Raw genomic sequence first — 24,076 nt, forward strand, 5'->3', positions numbered from 1 at the left:
ACCGAATATAAAATATACGCAACTAATCACATGATGCTTTTCATTTCTGTTGCACTTTAGGTACAGGTAATAGCAATGTGACATTCAAACATCCAAGTTCACAGCAATGAGTACCAGTTTGATTGATTTCACTTCTCTTTTTCTGGAGGCTCCATATCCCACAGCCAGTAGATGAGTTAGTCCAAGCGATTTCAAAAATGCCTCTCAGCATCCACTGTCCTTTCCCACCTGCCTCACTCGAGGCTCGGCAACCACTGAAATCTGCTCGACGTCGTCATACTGAAAGTGGCCACAAAAAAGTAGCAGCAGCAAAAAAATTAGAAATTAGTTGTTAACAGCTTCGATGAGATCCTGGCCCAGTCCTACATTGTCTCTCAGATTTCTCAGACTCGCACTGTACCCCCACGACAAGTGTGTGATGGAGACGTTTTCATAGGTTGTTCCCTTTCATAACCCCTGCACCAGCAGAAATGTCACCTGGGTAAAGGGATCGGTTACAACTGGGTTGAGTGTCCATTTTGCTGGTAGCACAAACAACAATACGCGGTTAACAATGAAAAATTCCCAGTGTGAGGTATAAACAGATACAAACAAAACAATAACATGACCAGCATTTACCAACAGAGATATTGATAGGATATTATTTCATATTGTTTGGATCCAGCCTCACTTTTAAGCACACTGGAGAGGGTGGAATGGAAGCACCCACTTGATAGCACCAGAAGCCTGGGAAGGCCGTAACCCTCAGAGCAGAGCAGGAAGAAAAGAAGAGGTAAACACAGTACTCCATGGAATAAAAAAAAAAAGTAAAAAAGGGTGGGGGGTGTGAAGCACCACTGAGTTGGCTGTTTTTGTCTTTTTTGCCAATGATGAGAGAAAAGGGAAAGACGATGAGGAGGTAACTTTATCTGGAGCGGGTGTCTGCAGCCTGGATACGTGGTCTGGCAACATCTCCGCAATTAATCTGATGGGTGAGTATATTTAGCACTGGCCCCTTTTTTAAAGGAATAGTCAGCTTATTTACTTTTTTGCAGAGTTAGATGAGAAGACCATTACCACTCTCGTGTGTGGACCCTGAAAGTAAAGCAGCAGCGACTTTAGCTGGAAGACTGGAAACATCGAGCCTGGCAGCACATAAAGACACAAAGAAGCTTCTGGCCTATCATCAGTCTGACGTTCTAATTTACACTACATACTTTAACTGTACAGTTGATCTCTGACAAATCCACACACACCAACAATGGGAGGGATCTGACTGCACATGTGGTTCTTGTTTTTTATCATGTCCAGGTAACCCAAGTACCTTCACGTATTCAAGGTGGGTAGTGAACATCTCTCTACTCCCATTTCTGGCAGGCTCGAGATGATCACACTTTCTGTCACTATCACTGGACATTGTACGTTTGAGCTGGGCTGTAAAGTCATGTTTGGTGTAACAGCCGCATGGGCTGCTGCAACTTCTGCGTTCATCACATGACGCACTGTGGCCTATTGCAGTTGTGAAATGGTGACTACGTTTTTTCGCAAATCCCCTGAAAGGTCTTTTGTTATTTTCAAAATTTGATCTGTTTGGTTTAAAAGAAGTCTTTTGGAGACATATAATTAAATAATTTTTTCGGCCAATTCATATGTGAGGAGCAGTAGCCAGCACACTGAACAAGCAAATGAACCTCAGTGAACTGAATCATGGAAGTCACCGACAGAATCGGCAGCTCATGACATCCACTCACCAGTGACACACAGTGCATGTTACTGCCTTGTTACTGACAGACATCGAAAGCCACATAAAAGCATATAATGTGATAACGCATTGTTGGCTGCTGAGCTATTAATAAACTGTATGTATAATAAACTTATACACGGTGCTGGTCTCGGATAGTTTTGCGCTAAATTTGCTTGAACTTGCGCTTCCTTCCCTTTCAGGCTACATTGCACAAAGGGGATATTTCTTAACCTTTAGACCGAGCCAGGCTTCACTTTTAGCGCACAGACATGAGAGTGGTATCGATCTTCTCCTCCAACTCAGGGCAAGAGGGCAAAAAAGCAAACATTTTCCAAACTATCCCTTTCACTCTTATCAGCGCTGAAACCGTGACAATCACATGACCAAACAAAACATCTGATCCAAAAACCCTCCAGCCTGAAGATATATAGGAAATAGTGACTGCACTGTGATCCCAGCAAACAAGCTGCTTCATAGCATGTGCTCCTTCAAAATGAATCCTTCAATAGTGAACTGAAAGCTCCTCAATGGGATGTTTAGTAAAGGCCAGTTTGGTAACAGTGTTTCATGCGGCCCAGGCACCGTCTGACAATATCTTCATACTACTGTGGACTGACACTGGGTGAACTTTGATTTGAGTAACTAAGGCACCCGACCGGGGAAATAAAAAGATGGAATAAAAGCTCACCTATAACCACTTGGTATTTTCTGGTCCAGGATAAACATTATATATAATATACAAATCCTTACACTATATAAGGGTTTAACATATCTTACAGTATGTAATATTTTCATTCCAGCACAGAGACATTGAAATTCAATCACATTACATTCCCTTCCATGACAGTAGGCTACTATCTGACAAAAACATGATCAGAGGACAATATCTCAGCTCTGTTTGGAATTGTACAATAAATATACAGTACACCGATGGGGTTTCTCTGTCGTATTTGAGCGGTAAATTGTAAATAATAGTATTTACACGAAAAAGTGCACCGAAGCCAAAAGTCTGCCTGCCAATAGCACCATCACAGTCGTCCCAAAGACACGAGTCTGACACTTTCAACTCCCGTCCCCCTCTTCTGGTGAGGGGTCCTCCCCCTCCGTCTGTCCGTGTCCGGGGTACATCCTGTGTGAGCGATGTGTCCAGCACTTTGGATTCATAGAAACAACAAACACGGAGGAAGACTAACAATGATATCAATAATTATTATTATAATAAAAATAACATCACCAACAAATAATCTTCTAAGTTCCACTTCACAGAAGTGAAAAAAAAAAAAAGTTTGTGTCAGCGTTATGAGCTGAGCAGTGGTTTGGATTCCACCATGATGGAGGGCAGGAGGGTCAGGTGTGGTAGACAGGGATGTCCTTACTTCTCTCCACCTCGTTCACCAGCAGCTCTCTTTGTCCATCTTCCACTGGTCCAGAGTTTTATTTTCCAGTCTGCCCGGTTTTCTTCTCCTCTCCCTTTCAGTGCTGTGTCCGCCTCCCTCCACCTTTGTTCCTGCCTTTCTCTCTGTCTACGCCTCGCTCTTGTGCTCCGAGGGTCAGTGTCCCTGGCAGGTCTTGCAGCACATCTGTCTGAAGTACGCTCGGCTGCAGAACTTGAACTTCAGCACCAGCGGGCAGTAGGCCACTTTGTTTACATCTTTGCATTCTGGGGAGAGAGAGTAAATGAGAAGTGGGTTAATTTATTGTTTTAAGATTTTAAGAGGTGAACTGCTTCTAGCCCCAGTTGTGCCTCCTATGTCATTGCACATTTATCTCTGACAGGTTGTGTTTTGTTGTGTTGTTTTGCATGTGGCTGTTGCAAATGGATGAACCCTCTAATTTAACTAGATGACGCTGATCTTGCGTTGGCACAGCTCAGAAGATCTGGTGCTCTGGAGGTATTTCTAGAAATGAATGAATGTTAAAAACACCACACTATTTCACAGCAAAAGTGTACATGGTGATGATTCCTCATTAAATAAACATGACCTGGAAGGGTTGGTTAAATAAAAATGATTAATTTATGCACCTAACTTTAAGTGTTGCTGCTGAACTGGACCGTAGCCAGTTTACTGCAGGTCTGACGTTGCTGACTGAAACTCCACAAAACACCATTTAAAGACCAAAACTGTCAGAACAAACACGTAGTTCCGAGGTTTGTAATGTCTCCTGACATCCTGCAATCGAAAACATTCGACGACTAAAACTGCCAACAGCTGCCAAGACCTGTTTTTAGAGGACACTGCATTAAAAGTCCAGCAGATACTCGTCTGTAGCATAAACTCATGTTTCTTTGTAACATTTTGTTTTTAAGTAAAACTTCACTGCACAACAGAGAATCAGGTGCTCAAGGTAATACACGAGAGGCACAAACTTGGTCTAACCTGCTACATCAGTGCTGGTGCATCTCCCTCAGGCCTTAACATAATAAAACTATACTTGGACGCGGAGGCTGAAGCTGAGACAGATCCTGGCCTCGTTCACAAACTGGGCTTCCTGCCATCCCCACCATGCACACTCAAATACACACACAAACTGCTCGCTGGATGCCGGACAGGCAGTGCTCTAAATGCCTTATCACGATCAGAGTGTCTTCCCTTATTAGGCTTTGGCCCCTGCCTCCACAGAGCCAAATGAAACGAGACATTGCCTCACTGCTGTCCGTAAAGGAACAATTAGCCTACAGCTAATCCCATTAGCCAGCCTGTAAACGCTGCTCACGTTTTCCATTCAGCCTAATCGAAAGGCCCTTCTTTATGCATCTGAATAGCCATCCATCATGTGTAAGTGTATATGGAGGGTTGAGCTGTTTCGCTTTGACCAGGAGCCAACCTCACTGGAAAGATTAATGTAGCTGGCAAAGTGTAGAAGAGTGTGTCATCCAAGTGTGTTTAGGTCATAGTAGAACAGTGAAGATGAAGATAGAGACAGTTTATAACCTTTCCAGTCGGGGCTTTGCACATATTGTACAATGGGTATTCACATAAACCATCTGCCTTCGCATTCGAAGGGAGCTGCAGGTTTAAACAGAGACCTGCGTCTGTTTGGTGACCACACACTTTCTTCTTGGCTGTGATGAAAAACTGCAAGCCGACAGCTCGTCACACAGACGCGTCGAGCCAGAGCTATTAGAATGTGATGGCAGGCTCACACATGTGCTTGCTGTACAGCACAGTGCACTGCAGCACAGTACAGTACAGCATAGTACAGTGCAGAACAGTACGTAATCTTACCGTCGCCATTGGCAATGGGGGTGGCATCACACTTGCTCTCACACTGCTGCATGGTGGTGGGCCGGAGTGACTCTGCGCACTCATTCGATGGCTGCCCGGTGTACGACAGACACTGCACTGTCCTCATCTGCTGGCCCAGGCCGCACTGCGCCGAACACTGCAACAGAAAAACGCCAGAGTAAGACTCATTGCATATGCAGGAGAGAATTCGTCAGCAGAACGTAACAAGGTTAAGTGAGAACCATCTTTCCTCTGTGAGAACTGGGCAGAGTCGGAGCCCCCCTGCACCCAGACACACTTTCAGTCAGTCTGAGTGATCCCTGCACATAACACTTCACGACAATCAACCAATCATCAGCAAGTACACAGCTAGAGTCCCTTTCTTTTTCATAAAGAAATAGCTCCCCAACTCAGAGTAACCAGGTCAACAGCATCCTTACAAGTTTTCTCTGTGCACAAAAAGACACCCTTTTATGTCTGTGTGATATGAGTGGACCAGAATATTACCTCTTGTTTCTCCTTAGAGAAAGAGGAGCTTCTACCAACACGCATAGCGGACATTTTCTTTATTCTCGTAATATGTTTTGTCTTTAATGTGAATTCTCATTATGGTGTCCCCAAACATTCTGGTTGTATTTCTTTTTCCTCCACTGACCCATCCAGTATCCATATCACTTCTACATTGAGGATTGCAGGGTACTGGAGCCAATCCCAGCTGACGGGCGAGAGGCTGGGTAAACCCTGGAAAGGTTGCCCTTCTTTTTCCACATGTATTTTAATTTGAAATCCAATTTTTGATTTGTACTTATTTGCTTTTGTATAATTTATTCATTATCCTTTGTTACAATTTTTAACAGATGCATGGACAGTCAACATTTCAAGGTCTTATGACACTGACTAGATTATTTGTTTATTGCTGGTGGATAATAAAGCGCTATGGTGTGGAGTCCCCATAATTTGTGGCCTTTCTGAATGTAAACAGGAAGTATAATGTTGCTATGGAATCACTGAGTTATGCTGTAGGCTGCAACTTAAATCCCCCAACCCCCTTTTCCCCTATATTTGGCAAATTGGCACCAATAAAAGTTTGGCGATTGAGTAGTAGTAGTAGTTCCAGTTTGTAATGCATCTATGGCTGTACAGAGAGATATCACTGGATGACTGAAGAGAATTTTGTGTCTTGATTCTTTGGCAAGTTCTGGAGTTATAGAGCATATCTTTTCTATGATTTCAAAATAGATATGGCTGTTTATTTGAGGAATGATTTTCCCAGGTAATGTCAGTCACACTAACCCTAACCCTACACCCTCCCTAACCCTATGTGTATCATGTCTGTGTGATCAGATTGAGTTGTGACTCAATAATCAAAATATTGCATTAATACGGCATTCAAGGGCTCTAAAGAAGCTTCATCCCCTCCATGAGCAGCAACTGCTGAAACTACTGCTGTTGTTGCTGACCACGTAGGTGATCCATATCTGCCAAAGAAGCAAACAAATGGACAAAAAAGCACAAAAAGTGTGTGTGTGTGTGTGAGTGTGTGACACAGCTCAAAGGACGGTAAAGAACACACTGAAGTTGCAATGCTTAGCAATTGTTCTGGGCCTTTCTGTGTGGTGTTTGCATGAAGTTTGCAGCGTCCTCCCACAATCTAAAGACATGCAGGTTAGGTTTATTAGAGACCCTACATTGCCCACAGTGACTGTGAGGGTGAATGTTTGTATGTCTCTGTATCCTCGCTCCGCAGGTCTGTGGTGATCCTGGCTGCAGCTTTCTTTCTGAAACTGTAAAAGTGACCTGCAGTAATTGAGCTTAGACAAGTAAAAACCTGCTGCAGGACTCAGTCCACAGAACCCCGATGCTGCACCACCGCTGCTTCACAAAGAGCTTTTCATCTGTTTATACAAAGTTCTGTGAAGCTCGACTCGGCACGCAGAACCCTGAGCTGGAGAATCAGTTGTTGTTGCTGTGGTCGTGAACGCGCTGTGGTTGAGATCGACAACGTCACTGATGAGTCCCAGCCGCTGCTGCTTCAGAGCACTGATCGCCTGTTCTTTCAAAGTCTATTAATATTGAATATCTTGCACGTCCAAATCACATTAATTCAACACTGCACCTCGTTGGGCAGTGTCGCCCATCGGTTTCACCTTGTCAAGTGTGAAACCGACAAGGTGAACGCTTCTTGAGACATGTGTTCCACATACAAACAGAGTTTTCTGGAATTAGTAGATTAGATAGACTTAACACTTAATTGTGCTTGTTTTTAAATTGTCGTCCCTATATCATTTCCCCGTCTTTTCATGCTGCTATATTCGGTCAGGTGCTCCTTCAACATATCGTCCTTGTTGGCTTGATTCCCTCAGAGGAGACTCCGTTTGATGGACTCATCTTGACAGCACAACTAAGAGAGAAAATGTTTTCTGAAAGCTGTTGTACTGAATCCAAAATGTGCACCTGCATGCCTTTTGTCTGACTCCTATCGATGTGCCAGTCGTCATAAAAACTTAAGATTGATTATATGGGTGGCCATTAAACTCTTTTGCAATGGAATAAAAAAAAAGAAACAAAGACAGACTATGAAAACAACTGCAGGAGGTGCCAGCACACATTTGGCAGAACAAAAGTCTCAAATAAAGTGGATCTCCTAATAATTAATCTACTTTGGGAGCACTGAGAAATAACACACCTGTCAGCCATCGCTATGTGTGTGCCCACGTTGGAGTGTGGGATGTGAACCCAACCATCAACAAACCGCCGCCTCCCGCTGACGAGAGAACTACCAGGCTTTCTGTCACCTTTGCTGATCCTCTCTGGCTGCCTCAGATCAGTGAGCCCGCATGTCATCCCTTCCCAATTAGAGAGTCTTTATTAGGGCCCGCTGCCAGCCATGACAGATGGTGTACGTCAATGGCGTGACTTAAGTGGGATTTGAACTGGTTTTGGCCTGAGAGACCAGGCTTTCTGTAACTGGCAACAACCTCCTCTTTCTGATGCTTCAGGGCCGTCCAGCGAGGGCGAAGCTTGTAATTACAGCCAAAAACAAAAAGAAGAAGAAGAAGAAGAAGAAGAAGAAGAGGTGGATACAGGGGGAGAGGGTTTCACACACACACACACACACACACATACACACACTCTCCACACACCTCTGCAGTGCATGAGAAAGTGCTGCGTAAGAGCAGACTCCAGCTGTTGCTCTACGAGGCGTTAGTGTTGGCTCGGCATGGCGAGGAGCCCGGTCTTTGATGGACCACGCTGAGGTTATCAGTCAGCTCGGCTTTGTTTATGACTGTTATTGGCACTGATTGAATTGTAAAAGTGTCTTATTGATGTTTGCGAACGCACATGTGGCCGTTATGAGGAGAAGCCAAGGGAGTGCTGCGACCCAGACTGCCTGACTCTTGACCTCTGACCTGAACAACACAGCGCTGACACCATGACATCTCTTCCACTGAAGTATTAGTCATCCGCCCCAACCGTCCTCTAAACATCAGAGCGCACTGTTTAAAAATTCCACTTTTACACTAAATTATTAACAAATTCTGCAAAATAACAAGCCATACTTTTTGTAGATACAACTTTTCCCTGACGCACGTTTTTCTGGCGTCCTCTTGCTAACATGAGTCAGCTGTGTTATAAAGTTCAACAGCTTTTGCTGAGCGCTCTAAGCCATGTCAGGGTGAACCCGAGAACGCTACTCCTCGGTCTTCCCCTAAATCGTGTTCCTGGAAGTGATAGAGAGGCCTGGTCCGAGGCAGAGATAAACTTCAAACAGCCAGGAGTATATTACTGCCACTGATCACACACTCCAGGCCTATTGGAGCACTTGGACTCCAACACACAAACACAGCCTCTATGCACACACACACGTCACAGGCCTGCTTACAACCCCCCCAACCTCTCTGTGTCACCCTGGTGTAAATTATATTAACCATTGACTGACACATGGAATATATCTGTGCGTCTTTTAAACATTCAAGCTATCCTTTTAAAGGATTAACCAGCGTACGGTTGTTTGGGAAGATCACTAAAATCTGTTCTGTGACCTGAAGGAGGTTGCTGTCCTACCTGTCCCCATTCCCCAGGGATCCAGCGAGGAGGAGGACATCGTCCCAAACTGCAGCGGATTCGAACTGGAGGTTTGTTGTGGCTCGGGCAGTGGGCGGGCGGGAAGGTCTTTGTCAAATCGCTGCTCTTGCACAAGGCGATGCGGTGCTTATAGCCGGGCCCACATTTAGGTGTGCACTAAAGAGAGAGGAAGAGTTGTAAGAAGAAGAAGAGGGTCTACACAGCACAATGAGGCCAAAGGGTTTCAGAATATCGTCTTACCTCGGACCAGTCCAGCGTGACCCACTTAGGAGGGCACGACTGGTTGTTGCAGGACTCTTGCTCGATGGGCCTGTGAGTCAGACAGTGGGTGTCCTCCAGCGTCTCCTCCTCGGCAGGCCCGATCTTCCTGATACACAGGACTGTCCTCGTCCTTATCCCGCCATCGCACGTCTTCCCACACTCCGACCAGTCGCCAATAAACCACCTGAAGGACGGAAACATGACGTCAAACAGACGAACCAAAGATAACAGCTCAGTCTTAAAACTGTAATAGGAGTTTTTCAGTGTTGTTATTCCAGTGTGTCACTGTTCACAACCCATGGTTACTTCATTGCAAGAAGGGTTTTGATCATTTAGGAAAAAGTGTAGAATCACATTTAATAACTCTTAAACTTGAGGCTAGATTTCCAAAAGGATATCAGTCCTCAGTACTTTTTGGTGCCAACTGAAATAGTATCAGTCCAGTATAAAAAACCGGGGGATGAATCTTCCGAAAATACATTTTTATACCTCTCAAAGTTAGAAACTGAAATTAAAATATTGGATCTGCACTAATAACAGTAACCAGGGCCCCAAATACCCAGATGACCCCTAAGGATCTACTTTATGTCGATTATATTGGACAAACTAAACACCTTTTGAGTTTTTATGACAACCAAAGGCTACCACAGGTTCTCTTTCATGTTTGGAAGGGGAGGTTGAGGTGAGGGGTATTCAGCTCAACATGCAACTTCACCACTAGATGTCACTAAATTCTACACGCTGAACCTTTAAGTTGAACACTTTTAAATGACTCTGATGAATGTTAACTCTTGTGACCTGGCAGACACGTCGCCACCGTGTTGCTGACTACGCTCGAGTGTCACGTGTTGGGCCATGCCAGCCCGCTGAGCTTCTGACCTCCACAAAATTAGACCTGGTGTTGTTCAATCTCCCGTCCACATATTTCAGAATTAATATCATAAACCTGCCCAGACAACGGCCTTCCAAACACATGCAGCCTGTAAGATATTACATCATCTGGAAGAATGTATACAGAATTAACAACGTGTTCAAACATCTGTTTGCTTTCATTACTCCAGCCCATAAAACTCGGGCTATTCTAAAACAATCGTGTTTACATGGTCGGCTTTTGTCGGCCTTTCCTGGGGCTGCATAAGAGCGTCGGCCTCCCTGACAGGCACAAATGCCATGTGTGCAGTGTAACTCAACACACACGTGCACCTCCACAGTATTCAAGTATTAATCACAACAAATGAGATTGCACAAGTCTGCAACCACTGGATACAGATGTGGAAATATATAACATGTAGACTGCAGTGTGATTGGAGGAAAACTAATGACCACTTACACAGTGGATTTACGATACCATCAGTTGCTTTGGCCGACGCCCAGAAGAAAGACACCAACGCTCACTCTCATACACAAATAATCATTAGATAATCTGAAACTAATTAACGAGATGTATTGAATCACTCTCTCCCTCCAGACGTGATTGAAGTGAGTCTGGCCGTGCTTCCAGCTCCAGCGCGGGGTTTACGGACATTTGGCCACCGAACACGAGTTCATATTCCACCTGTATACGTGTATATTACCCCTCCAGGATCGGTAAAGACGCCAAAACAATCAAACACAGGTGGTCATTTTCAAGGCTCTTATTTTTGGCACGAGGCAAACACTGAAAATAGTTAACATATGCAGTTATAAATCACTGCCCTTTTATTTTATTATTTTCTCCCAAACACGTTTTTCCAACAGGGCTCATTGAAGTTGAATCAATATCAGCAATAACATTAATTTAAAGCTGCAAGACTCCATATTTGAATACGAACAATGGATCAAATGTCCATGTGTAATGTGACAGGTGTTCGCTGGGAGTGACAAACCAACAGAGCGTTATCACTCGACGCAGTATTCCTCAGTGGTACGTCGCATTTTAGCATCTCTTAGCTCTTTGTTTTGGTTTTACAGCCTCAGACTTCACTGTTTTGGTTTAGTCTCACTGCTGTCAGCAGCCTTTTGTATTCTTTCAAATACAAAAGTACACAACTAAGCAGGAGAGGAGGTCTTGGATAAAATTGATAACTGATTAATTCAATATAAAAAAAACCTGATGATTCAAGTCTTTCATAATGCCAACAATCCTCTGTTTCTCAAATCTAAGGAGTTTCCTGTTTTTAATGTAATTGTAACTTTAACAGATTTTGGACTTTACGCCACCAGCCGGACAAAACAAGCGATCTGAAGACTGTTTTTGTAAGCGGCTGTGGCTCAGGAGTTATGGCGGGTGGTCCACTAACCAGACGGTCGACGGTTTGATCCCCATCCTCCCCATTCCGCTTGCCGAAGTTGCTGAGCCCTAAATTACAGCTGATGGCTGTGCTGGCAGTGTGTGAGTGTTGCATGATAGAGAAAGTGCTGCACATAGATGCACTGAATGAATGGATGTGAATGGGTGAATGGCAAAACTGTACAGTGAAGAGCTTTGAGTCGTCTTCAAGACGAGAAAAGTTCTACATAAATACAGAGCATTTACCATTTTACCTCATTTCTGACACTTTACAAACAACTGAGACGATTAATTAATCAACTACAAAAGCTGTGAGATGATACTGGCAACATTTAAGGTTAAGTGAAACATACTCTGGGGGACACGGCTCAGTGTTGCAGTCCCTCTGGTTCTCCGGAGGTTTGCTGTCTTGGTCACAGTAGCTGTTCTGCACCACCGAGTTGTCGTCCAGCCTCTTACACACCACTTCCTGCTTCTGGGAGCCTGCAGGAAGGGAAGAGACTGATCAATAAGGCAGCAGAGGGCTCAGCTGATCTCGCACATTAAATCACCTCAGAAACATGGAAGCCGGCCGTCGTGTCGAGCGCTGTGTTTGAGCGGACATGGTATCACTTTCAGTCTGTAGCAAATCCAGACATGTAAATTCCTGATTCTTTGCAGGATATCTTGGCAAATCACTTTTACAGAGCAGAGAGCTCTTTACTTTGGCTTCTAATGGAGAGAGCGAGGGCTACTGTATCTGTGTCACAACTCCCACTGTGTGTATGTGTGTGTGTGTGTGTGTGTGTGTGTGTGTGTGTGTGTGTGTGTGTGTGTGTGTGTGTGTGTGTGTGTGTGTGTGTGTGTGTGTGTGTGTGTATGTGTGTATGCCATAGCAACTCAGAAAGGGTCTGTTTGGACCCTCGTGGGACATATCCCACAGCAGACTTGTCTAGCAGCTGTAATGAGATATGGATGCGTGTGTGTGTGTGCGTAGTATAGAAAATATACCCATCTGTTCTTCCAGTGAAATACAATTTGGAGAAATAGTGCGAACCATGGGGTAAAGCAGTTTCAGTTGTAAGGCTGTCAAAAGGTGTTTTTCATAGATTTTATTAGTGCAGTGATATATTAAGCAACACTCCATGATTAGCTGAGCTTGCTGTATTGAATGGGAGCATGATTAAATTACATTTTACAGATTTAAAGCTCTGTGCGATCAGAGACACACAGTAGACACAAATTAGATCATTTGGATCAACAATGCAAAGGCATGTTTATGACGCTGGAAGGCCATGTGTGCTTCCTCGCCTAAGGAATAGCTTCAAACGTCTGCTACGGACTTGGAAATCCTTCCTCAGAAAAACCCACATGCTTATTCAGTCATGCTTTTACAAAATATTACAAACCCATCCAGGCCACGCTTGACAACTGGGAAGAAACACTGTTTATTGTTACATGAAACCCATTGCTTTTGGGCTAAAAGGTTTGGTTTAGTCATTCTTGAGGCCATGGTCAGCATTTCAGTGCGGTTTCAGATTTTGAATGTTTGACTTTGGAGGACAAGCGTTCTGGAAGAGTGGCCATATCTGTGTGCAGCTCTGGTAAACCAGAAGCTATGCAGAGCAGCTCATTCACAGAAATTACACCATATTCATTACTCTGGATAAAATATGGAAAATATACATATTGAATTTATTAGAGGGCTGAATCTCCAGGCTATAAAGTAATGATTTTGGAAACCCCTCTCAAATTATGATACTGGGTTTCAACACACTGCTCTTCAGCATTTGTGGAATTATTGGTTGGGGGAGATTTACAGAATGACACACACACACACACACACACACACACACACACACACACACACACACACACACACACAGCATGTTAGGGCATTCAACACCAAAATGCTTGGAGTGCTATTTTTCAAAAGGCAACTGGCCACCGGAGCTCAGCAGAAGGTCGACACTGAGAAGACAGTATCCTTCCCTCGTAGAAAAATAAACTTTGATAATGAAAACTTACACAACAGTTTTAGAAAATCAGTGTTTATGAAGAAAAAAGTCATATTGTATGACATGTAACTGGCGGCTAGACCGCGCTCTGCTTAAAATAATCTGTATAACGTTGGAATTGATTAAAAGATAAATAACAAACTATGTAACATGAGAATAAAATGCAGTAAGTGGAATGTTTCTGTGTTTGGCACCTGGCAGAGCTAAAGAAAGTAGCTGTTATTTAATCAAGAGTAGTTTAAGGCATGAGAGATCTTTGGAAAAATGAGCTGCAACAGTAGAGGTTTTGCTTTTGACAAAGTGCATTTTCATGCACCTGTTTAATGCACAGTTTCAATAAAATGCATAAGAAAATAGGAGTTGAAAATTAAATCTAAATGTCACAAAAAAAAGATTTTCCACTAGGCTGAAACCGGGGAAAAAAGAGTAAATCGATAAAAGCAAAATGCAAGTTGCAGTGCCGACTCACCTCCAGCGCAGGTAGCCGAGCATTCAGACCAGGGCAGGTGGTGCCAGGAGAAGCCCACCTCATTGTCGCCACTTCCTGTGCGCTGGATGGGCACGTTGAACTTGTAGCGTATTCCCATGTTCTGCTCCTGAAGGAGGACCTGAAATAAGGAGAAACGCAAAAAAGAACAGGTGAGGACAGAGAAGGAGAAATAGTCTGGTTGAGACAGGAATGAATTAATAGTAAAATATCTATGTTTGGTATGACAACATAAAAAGTTATTAAATCAGGTATTTGTGTGCATTCCTACAGAGCTGAGTTGAATTGCTAAAGCTGCATCCGATGTGTTTGTTTGGATTTTGCTTTTTTGCTACAAGGACAGAGCCAAAATCTGCAAACACAACACTGACTTATTATTAGACAGTTGTTATGACTGGAGTGTAATGTTTAGAGTTGTGTTTGACACCAGACCAATGTCCAATCCAATGAGTTCATTCTTTTTTGGTGGAACCAGCTGAAGAGACTGTTGTGTTCTGTAAAACCAAAACAATGAGGTGAGCGATGCTAAGAATATCTGTGGAGGAGAGAGGAAGTACAGAATCAGGTGTTAATCCCCTGTGGGTTTCTCACTATGAGTGAGCCCTTTCACATTACACATATTAATGTGATGCATTGTTAACATACAAATATTGATCACTGTAACTTTAAATGCAGTTTGCACAGTCCGGATCAGTGGGCCCCTGTTGGGCTTGTATTAGTCTGCTGGATGCAGAAACTGAGGAAGTGAGGCACAGCTTTGAAAGCCACAAAGAAATCGCTAGTGGTGGAGTGGCCGGTCTATTCCAAACCGTGCTGTGTGGTCTGGTATTTCCAGCATTCATTACAAGGCAGAAACCACCCGCGCATCACAGCCAGAAAAGGCTCAGTTGTCTCGCATCAACACGCAAATACGTCACGAAACCCATTACAAAAATAGGTGTATCTATGGTTCTTAACATGCACGTGCAAACTGTACAACAACACACAGTAGACACTCACAAAGCCAAGTGACACTGCATTTGTGCTCAGCAAAATCGGCATATGAATAGCTTCCAACCCCAAACCGCTGGCTGTGGGTGATCGAAGGTTAGCACCCGATTAGACTGACGCAGAGCAACATAAAACAGCATGAAGTGTACATCAGGACTGCCTAACACATATCAATGCAGAGCCACAAACTGAGGAGTCACTTAAGGTTTCCCAATTTACAGAAGTCGTGAAGACTGTGTCGTGGGTCTCAGGTGAGAGTGACACCAAGCCAAAACAGTGGTTTCATGTTTTTCCACTGACGGTTAGATGTGAGGAAATAGGTTTTAAAATATTAAAAGTTAAGCAAACATTTGTTTCTGCCAACATGTTAAATATGAATAGAACTGTTTTTTACACCAGCGTGCCTTAAAGCGAGAAGTAAGCTATATGTGCTTAAACAATGAAAACATCAAATCACTGAGCTTCACATTCAGTTGTGTGCGTCGCTGACAGTGAGCAAAGAATGGAGCATCACGTTAGTTCATGCAGGACACGCAGCCATGTGCTCAGCTGTCATAAGCTGTCAGCTTCTGATAGGTTTATGGGTGCTCGTCAGTCGCCCACCAATCACAGCCCATTCTCTCAACAAAGAGGTCCCTTTAAATACGACCCCTCCTCACTGATCCCTGCTCAGCTACACTACCACTCATGCTCTGCTGCTAGCAATTACCTCCACCACCCCAGCCTCCACCTTTTTGCACCAAGTCCAAAATGGTCTCGGTAAATGGTATTTATCTTGCCTGCTTACGCCCACCAGGTTTTTTTTTTGCACATGTTCCCTGTTTTATCTTAGCATGCTGCTTGGCTAATTCAGGGAACATCCAAAGAATGGAGCCATCCGCGCCAAGCACAACTGTATTCCCATTTGTGCAATAAATGGTTAAATCATGACAAAGTGTTCCTGGCTGAACTAAACATTATGTTTTGGAGAAACCTGATTAAGAACTCAGGTCCCAAAAGGAGATCATGGTTCGCTTTTCTACGATGCAATATTGTTTGTCCAACATCTACACACCTAGGAAACATAGAAACCTGGGTAGTTGTAGTGTGGTATTTAGAGTCAGCTGCCATGCCAAAGCTATGCCAACATCAAGTATCCAGGAGACCCGTGTATCTCTACAGCCGGTTTCACACATGAACTCCGGAGAATGTCCGCACAATTGGGTCCGGACTTTCTCTGGAGTTTGCCTTTCACACACAAACAAAGGAGCAGGAGATTCTCAGCTCAGACGTGTTCCCAACAACACAGAAACCTCAGCAGGATTCAGGTGAGGGGGGGAAGAGGAAGCAAAGGCATTATGTAGCGTATTAATTCAGCTGCGGAGATCACGTGTTTTTGTTTACAGCACATCGACACCGGCGGTGCTGGTAGGAGAAACTCCAGAGTAATGTCAGTACAGAATAGTGCCAAATAGTGTCCGGAGATTATCGGGAGTTCGGCGCAATTCTGAAAGCAGCTCAAGTTAAAGAACACTGAGGAAAATTTTAAAGAAAAGAAGAAGAAGTCGGAATTTACAGTGAGGGAAATAATAAATGTTGTATTACCATGACGACCAGGATTTCAGTGGTAGCTCCCAGCGCCTCTAAAGACTCCGGTTCGTCAGAGGGTCTCTTATAGTGGAAAGCCGTCCCGGCGATGTCGAACTTCCTCGGCCAGTCGATGGTCCACGCTCCATTGATGTAATAATCATCCCCTTCAGATTTCAAAGCTGGGTGATCACAGGAAGAAAGAAACACTGTAAAAAGGCTGGAATCAAAAGCAGACAGGAACGGTAGCTGAGGCAACAGGTGAAGACAATCATTGGGTATGATGTCATTGCCGTCGTTCGTCTTCATCACCATCATCATCATTTTCAGCCTCCCTGAAGCCACTGACAACTTTCTATCCCTCGACAGACTGAGCAGAGACACGCTGTATAATGAAGACATTCACGTGCACCGACACGTACAATACGTCTAATTTAGGGAGAGAAAGAAAACACACTTCAGGTGAAAGCCTGGACGAACCTCATGAATACCACTCTGTCTGGTTGTCAAAACAAAAGTTGGTCTCCAAGCACAACAGATCTGAAAATATCCACATTTCCCTGCATTGAAAGGGGGCCAAATTGGGGAGAAATGATCCGAGCGCTCTCTGGCTCGCGCTCTCCAGACTCCCCTGCTGTATTTAAGTGAATGAGATGGGCAACAGTTTACTCGTCTTTAACGCATCACAGCCTTCTCGATAAATGAATTATCGGCACATCTGGCTCAGATAGTGAGCATTGTGATTTTATTATTTGGAACCGTGGAGTTAACACAAGTCTTCACAGGACGTGTATTGTGTTTTGCAACGTTTCACTTGGTTTTTGCTTTCACAAAATACAAAACATAAAAAAAAAAAAATTTAAAAAAAAACCTGACCTAAATAGCAAGGACTCAGACAATGCTACAAAAGAAAAACATTATCTTTATCACCTTGGTCACAGATGATATTCATAACAAAGTTACAAATTGCTTGGAAGGGAAAATCAAGTCCAACACAATAGCCAAAATTTCACTCTTTAAACTTTGATATATAGACATCATATCCTCCATAATCCTGGTGGACCAGGCAGCTGTCACCACGGCCCTATAAATCTGATGCAGCTCTCCGGTTCAAAGTGTAATTTAAGCCCTCCATCAACACCATCCGCTATAAATTCAACACGCTGTCACATGTCTTTCTCTGGCTAATGAAAAGACACAGAACTGGCCTAATTTAATCTGCTCGTTTGATTGTTTTGGTTTTGAAGCTGCCAGTGTTGCAAATAGTCTTTGTTTAGTCTGGAACAGAATGGGTGAGTTTGATGCCAAGACCATCATCACACATGCAAAGATTTAGTTTTCTGTTTTTGTTTTTTTGTTGTTTTTTGCAACAGACTGTGTTATTGCTTCACATTAGGCAGCGGGAGAATAAATGATGGCACTTTCTAATTTTCTCTTGACAAGGAAATCCCTGGAAATGTGGTTGACACAGAACGGAACAGATAATATGAAACAGCTTGATGTTGCAAATTGCCAATTCATAACACTGCAGTGTTTGCAGTGTCTGCTGAGACTGACGGATAAATGATGAAACAAGAATAAGTGTCTACAAAGTTGAACGCAGTGGTGAATTGAGCTTATTGCAGATTTAAAGGGGGTATGATGTGTTCAATATTCACAAACTTAGTTTCGAGCTAGCTAATAAGCGATATTTAGAGCTATCTTAAGTTTTGCAGATGCAGTATTTGGACACAAATAAAGATAGACAACTATCCTGAGGGAAAATAAGGATGTCCGCATTGGATTTGATACCAATCTATTCAATAGTTGTGGAGACATTTCACTTAATGAAGGCACAAAGTGTAAAATCAAATTTCTGTATACCACTGTCTAAAAATCCATCAAGTAGATGTTGAGATATTTTACTGGAGAGAATATTTTGACCTGTTAATGGCACTTGAGAAAATGTAAAGGGCCAAATTAAGTCATTAGTAAATGTCTGTACCAAATTTCATGCTAATCTGTCCTAAACAAGTTGAGATTTTTACTGGAAAGCAAAATTGTCAACTTTGCCATTGTATTGGAAGACAGGTTATTAGGTCGGCAAAATCATCCTCTGATGGCCATGAATGTTTGTACCGATAGTTGTAAAGACATTTTGCTTAAAGCCGCAAGTGTCAACCTCATGTTGGTGCTTGACAAAAGGTTGTGGGTTCATCAAAATCATTAGGATTCACCCTCTGGAGAGCATGAATATCTTTACAAAATTTCATTAAATTCAGTCGACAAACAACTCACTAAAATACAGAAATATTAACCTGCTGGGGGTTCTACACTAGATTTCAGGGGATCATCGAAGAGGGATTCATCCTCTGGGGGCCATGAATGTTTGTACAAAATCCCATACAATCATTTCAGCCTGGACCAAAGTGGGTAACACACCAGCATCAACATTCTTAAATCCCCAGCACTGGTAGGACTTATTTATATAAAGTATCAGCATAATCACTTATATGATTTAATGATTCTGAGGCCATTACTTACCGATATAATTCTTGGACATGGCAACTTCTTTAATCTCGATATGAACTGATCCTTTTGGGATCTGAACCACCTCCATGTAGCCTGGAAGAGAAGGACACTTCATTTACGTGTTGTTTCTCCCACACAAACCCAAATCCTAATTTCCACGTGACATATTAAACATCAGAGGAGACAGAAAGTCACATATCCTTTTAGGTTGGAGCATCTATAGAATAAATTCCAAATCACCGAAAAAGGACAAAGAAGGAGGACAAAACAATCCCCTCCTTTTTTTTCCGCACACACATGCACACACACAGTATTTTTAGATGGTTTACTAGCCATACCATAGAAGGAGAAATATGTTTTCTCTCTCCTTGGCCCCTATAGACGATCTCAGGCTACAGCCAACACCAAGCTCCTATACTTCTAATTTCTTCACTCGATGAAATGAAATGGGGGAAATATTATGTTTTGATCTTTATTCTGACAACCTAATTCTAAATAGCCAAAAACATATGCTCTGTTGGTGAGTGACAAGGTGAAAGGTGAAAAAGGCACTTTTCCAAAAAAGATTATCTTCCTGGCTCCTGGGATGTGTTGGATTTTGGGCAAAAGCTGTTTTACCAAGAAGAGCGGTGAGTTATTTAGTTTCCTTTACAGACATCCTTGGTTTGTCACATGTGGTCATCAAACCTAAACACACCCTCTGCTGCTCTGAAAGCGGCTGGAGCTGAGGTGAAAGAACATATTAGCCCCTCATCCTAAGACAGCACGTCTGGAGTCAGGTATGTTTTACCTCCTCTGGGTAAAGACTCGTTGAAGAGTCCCTCTGTGGCCTCGCAGGTGCTGCCATCCCCTCCACACACACGGCACCGATCTTCTTTAGCATCAGATCCCAGGATGTTGTCGCAGCCCACGTGCTTGAGAGAGACAGGGAGCGTTGTGTTAATTGCAGACTGGACGATGGATTCAGGAATCTTTAGGTCAGATTTCAGAGCAGAGGCTTCAATACATTTTTTCAAAACTTTTTTCAGTTTCAATATGGAGTAAACAGATAAAATATAAAATAATACATTACGAAATACTGAGCCAATACTGCAAAAAGGAAATACTCCCTGGAGCAACAAATATATATTGATCCACAGCTAGAAATAGTCCCCTGCAAAGGCACCCAGCTGTTTTGAAAAATTGTTTATATCAAAATATATATTTATGGCCTTTAAACACGCAACTATTCAGGGATAGACACATTGTTGTTGTTATTTTTAATGGTATTTGCTGATAGTAGAAAAAATGTCCTTATCCTTACTATAACTACACTTATACATCTGTAATCACTTATTACCTCGCAGGTTTTCACATGTAGGTTATAAGAGCGCTCATAAAAGATGATGGACTCAAAGTGTTGAAACTCGCCCATCCAACAGATATAAACTTGTTGACTTCAAATAAATTTTAATACGGAGGCCGTATGCAGTCTATTAAATATTCATCTGGGCTAACTTTGTAGGGATTGCTTCATCACTGCTCGATGGGAACTTCAGTAGATTCTGATTGAAGGCAACAACCGTGTTTCTGTTATTTTCCTATTTAAAATGCTGCAACAGCAACAATATGTGGACTTATCAGAGCATCCTTAATATGGTATTTCACAACAAAGCTACTATGCACTAATGTATGAGAATGTGTGAATGCAGGACATGTAACCTATAGTGAACTGCTCCCTGTGTAATATATTAACAATTCTTAAATCATTTTGTGTCTTTAAAGTATTTTTGCACTGTTTCTTTGTCTGTGTACAAAATATGTATCCAGTTTAAACTACCATGAACAATTCAATCACCCTGCCCCTTGACATAACATTGGAGTAAAACAAAGAGAAAAAAGAAAAAAACTATAAAAAATACAACTGATATATGTATTTCACACTTATCTATTATATACATTTTTATTTTAGTGAGTATTAATAGTGAGTTTAACAGATATTAAATTGTTCACTGTTGTCAGATGCTGGCAAATCACCGTCATTTTGCATTTTGCATCAGTCACACAGTGAGCAACACACTGCATTGTGGGATTGTCAGCAAAAAGAACCGTGGAGACTCCTTTTTGATTGTGGGAATTGTGAGAGGCAGACATGCTGTGTATCAGACATATCATCGCTGCAACATTTAGTTGATTAACCAAAGAGTTGATCAACAGAAAACTTAATCAACAATTCAATTAAGCCATTTTCTGAGGTAAAGTTGCAGCTTCTCCAGAGATTTCATGGACCAAACAACTAATCAATTGTCTGAGAAAACAGTTGAAGATTAATCATTGATGAAAATTGCAACTAGCTGCATCTCTCCACTATACAGAGCAGTGAGTGACTGTACCAGACACAGCTCCAGTCTTTAAACTGTGTGATAACAGCTTCGTCAACCTAATGCTGTGTGACAATACAACTGGGAGGATCACTGCTGTCACTGACATCTCCACTCCTCCTTTGGACCTCCCAGGTTCTTTCTGTTCTCTATCACTATCTCTCCTCTCTCTCCCTGTGTGATTTGAAGTCTTTCTCTCTCCTCTTTCTCTCTCTCTCTCTCTCTCTCCTCTCTCTCTTTGCTTTCTCTCTTTCTCTTTCTCTCTTTCTGTCTCTCCAGCACATGTGCAGGACCTTCGCAGTTTTTAGTGTTTCTGACATCTTTCCAAGCAGACAGTGTTCCAGAGATTTATCATGTGGCAGTGAACCCAGAGAGCCAGCCCCTGAAATAAAACGACATGCTGGTTTCAGACTGGAAATAAACCTGCTATGTGCCTTTGGTAGGGAATATTCCACCACTCAGAGTTCTCTTCCCATTAAAACACACATCATGTTGTGTTTTTATATTAGAATCAGAGTAATGTTGTGGGCACAGGCGCAAGAGTTTCACGCCAAACAGGAATCAAATTGTACGGTCAGGTGGAAGTCAAAGCAAATACTTAAAGTGAGGCACCAAAAAGTTATTTCAGCTGCATCTCAGAAAATCCACGAAAAACCTTATTTCTCCACACACACACACACACACACACACACACACTGTACAAAGTGATTTATGCTCATGAAAACAAAGACAGCACCAGCTGCCAAATCCTTTTGATAAAATACTCTTTTGCCTTGTTATTAAATCACTCTTTTCCAAATAAATATAAAATAGTTATTCAATAAAAACAATGATTTTTGTGTTTTATTTATCACAAAACAATCCTGGTCGCGGCTGCAGAGCCCTGATAAGAGTCAAAACGAGCAATGCCAGTCATTGGATCACAATCAGCCACAATCAGCAGCTCAAAGTCTGATTGTTCCTCGCAGGAGAATGGTGCGGGTTTTTTTGCGGCCATGTTTATGCAGTCACTATCTCCCAAACTTGAGGCACAGAGGCTGAGGAAACTCTTGCTAGGCCAGCTAGCATAGAAATGAAATGTCACTCCAACTTTAACTCAACACAATATCAGTCACAAACATTCACAATAGGCCGACGAAGATGATGTCATACTGTGTCGTGGCAGTAGACGCATAATGTTTCTTTATTACATCCGACATACATTTCACATCCAAGTCAATCATAGTATTGGATTTAGTTTGGAGAATTACTGGCATCAACTTTTCATTTCATATTCTACACATCTGCCTCATTTGCCCTCATTTCACAGGATTGACCAGATCTAGAAATAACACGTTCTATTTAAGGAGACATTATCCTTTAATCCAGTGGTTTTCAAACCTTTGCAGTTCAAAGATCCATTAACTGACACAAACTAGACCACAGACCCCATTTGACTTTGGGGTTTAGATGTTTTATTTCAGGAAGTGTGTGAAATTCAGGACCGAAATAGTCGTACATTCTCTCAGTGTGTTACTTATGGGTGAAGTTATGGAGAAAATAAATGATTCCCATTTTGCCACAGAACCCCTGGAACCCCTCAAGGACACTTAGCGGTCCCTTGACCCCACTATGATAACCCCTGCTTTAATCAATGAGATAGAAACTACAATAAAATAAGTATCAGCCCTTGAACAACAAACTATGAATACAGAATTACAACATGAAAGTTCATTCTAGTCCGTGGAAACAGTGGCTGGAAACAATTTGTCTCAAGGTCCACTTTCCAGATTTCTCTAAAGCTTTACTCTGTATCAGTTTTTGACCTGGGAATGGAACCTTGGTCACGTGATGTCCATCATAACTATGTCTACTGAGCAAGACTGGGACATGCGATAGAAGGCCCTACTGTAATAGGCTGAAGAAAGAAGAGTTCATCATTGTCCAACCTCAGTTTTATTTCCAAAGCTCCGGGTATTTCTTATATCAGATATAAAAACATTGTACTCATCAAAGTAAATTCTCAGTTTGGGGAAAGTGGCTACATCACTCATAATCAGACGGGCTGCCGGTCTGTAAACTAACTATTAATTACAACAGAATTGCTTTTGTTTTCTCTTAAAAATACACTTGGCTAACCTGGACGTCTCTTTACAACCCGTCCACTTCATCTGATCAATTCCCCATTAGATCTATATTAATGGTGCTCCGGTGGTCTGATACCTCGGCAACAAGGCACTGCTCCCTTACCTTACACTCTCCATTGATGCAAATGTTCAGAGAGTCAGCCTGACATCTGGTGCCATCTATGACTGCAGGAGTGCGCTCGGTGTAGAAGTTGTATCCCTCTGCCAGGCAGTTCAGAGCGCAGGGCTTCACACCACCTGGGTTACACAGAATACACAGACAGAGCTCACAGTTATCGACAGTTCAGTCTGCACTCATACAACACAAAAAAACAGACAACACAGCACAAACCTTAATAGAACCTATTATGCGACAAGACACTCGTCTCGTCCCTGGACTTGCAGCCAGCTCTGGGATCTCCTTTCAACTTGTCGACAATAATAATCATGTGGACTAAAGACGGCGGTGCTCAGATCTAAACCCGCAGATATGA

General features: G+C 42.6%; 1 protein-coding gene across 1 annotated transcript in view; it reads right to left on the minus strand.

Annotated features, from left to right (window-relative positions):
* Positions 1–820: 820 nt before the first annotated feature.
* The window catches only part of adamts6 (ADAM metallopeptidase with thrombospondin type 1 motif, 6), a 63,624-nt gene continuing 40,368 nt past the window's right edge, over positions 821–24,076 (minus strand). Inside the window, exons 16-25 of the mRNA XM_035141406.2 lie at positions 23,707–23,840; positions 19,908–20,031; positions 19,130–19,210; positions 16,625–16,788; positions 14,033–14,171; positions 11,920–12,049; positions 9,277–9,481; positions 9,016–9,192; positions 4,951–5,107; positions 821–3,383 (exon numbers count right to left, since the gene is read on the minus strand). Of these exons, the coding sequence (XP_034997297.1) occupies positions 3,274–3,383; positions 4,951–5,107; positions 9,016–9,192; positions 9,277–9,481; positions 11,920–12,049; positions 14,033–14,171; positions 16,625–16,788; positions 19,130–19,210; positions 19,908–20,031; positions 23,707–23,840 (1,421 nt within the window). The 3' untranslated portion in view covers positions 821–3,273. The remainder of the gene's footprint in view (positions 3,384–4,950; positions 5,108–9,015; positions 9,193–9,276; positions 9,482–11,919; positions 12,050–14,032; positions 14,172–16,624; positions 16,789–19,129; positions 19,211–19,907; positions 20,032–23,706; positions 23,841–24,076) is intronic.

The sequence above is a fragment of the Hippoglossus stenolepis genome, chromosome 18 (genome assembly GCF_022539355.2).
Source record: "Hippoglossus stenolepis isolate QCI-W04-F060 chromosome 18, HSTE1.2, whole genome shotgun sequence".
NCBI lineage: Eukaryota > Metazoa > Chordata > Actinopteri > Pleuronectiformes > Pleuronectidae > Hippoglossus > Hippoglossus stenolepis.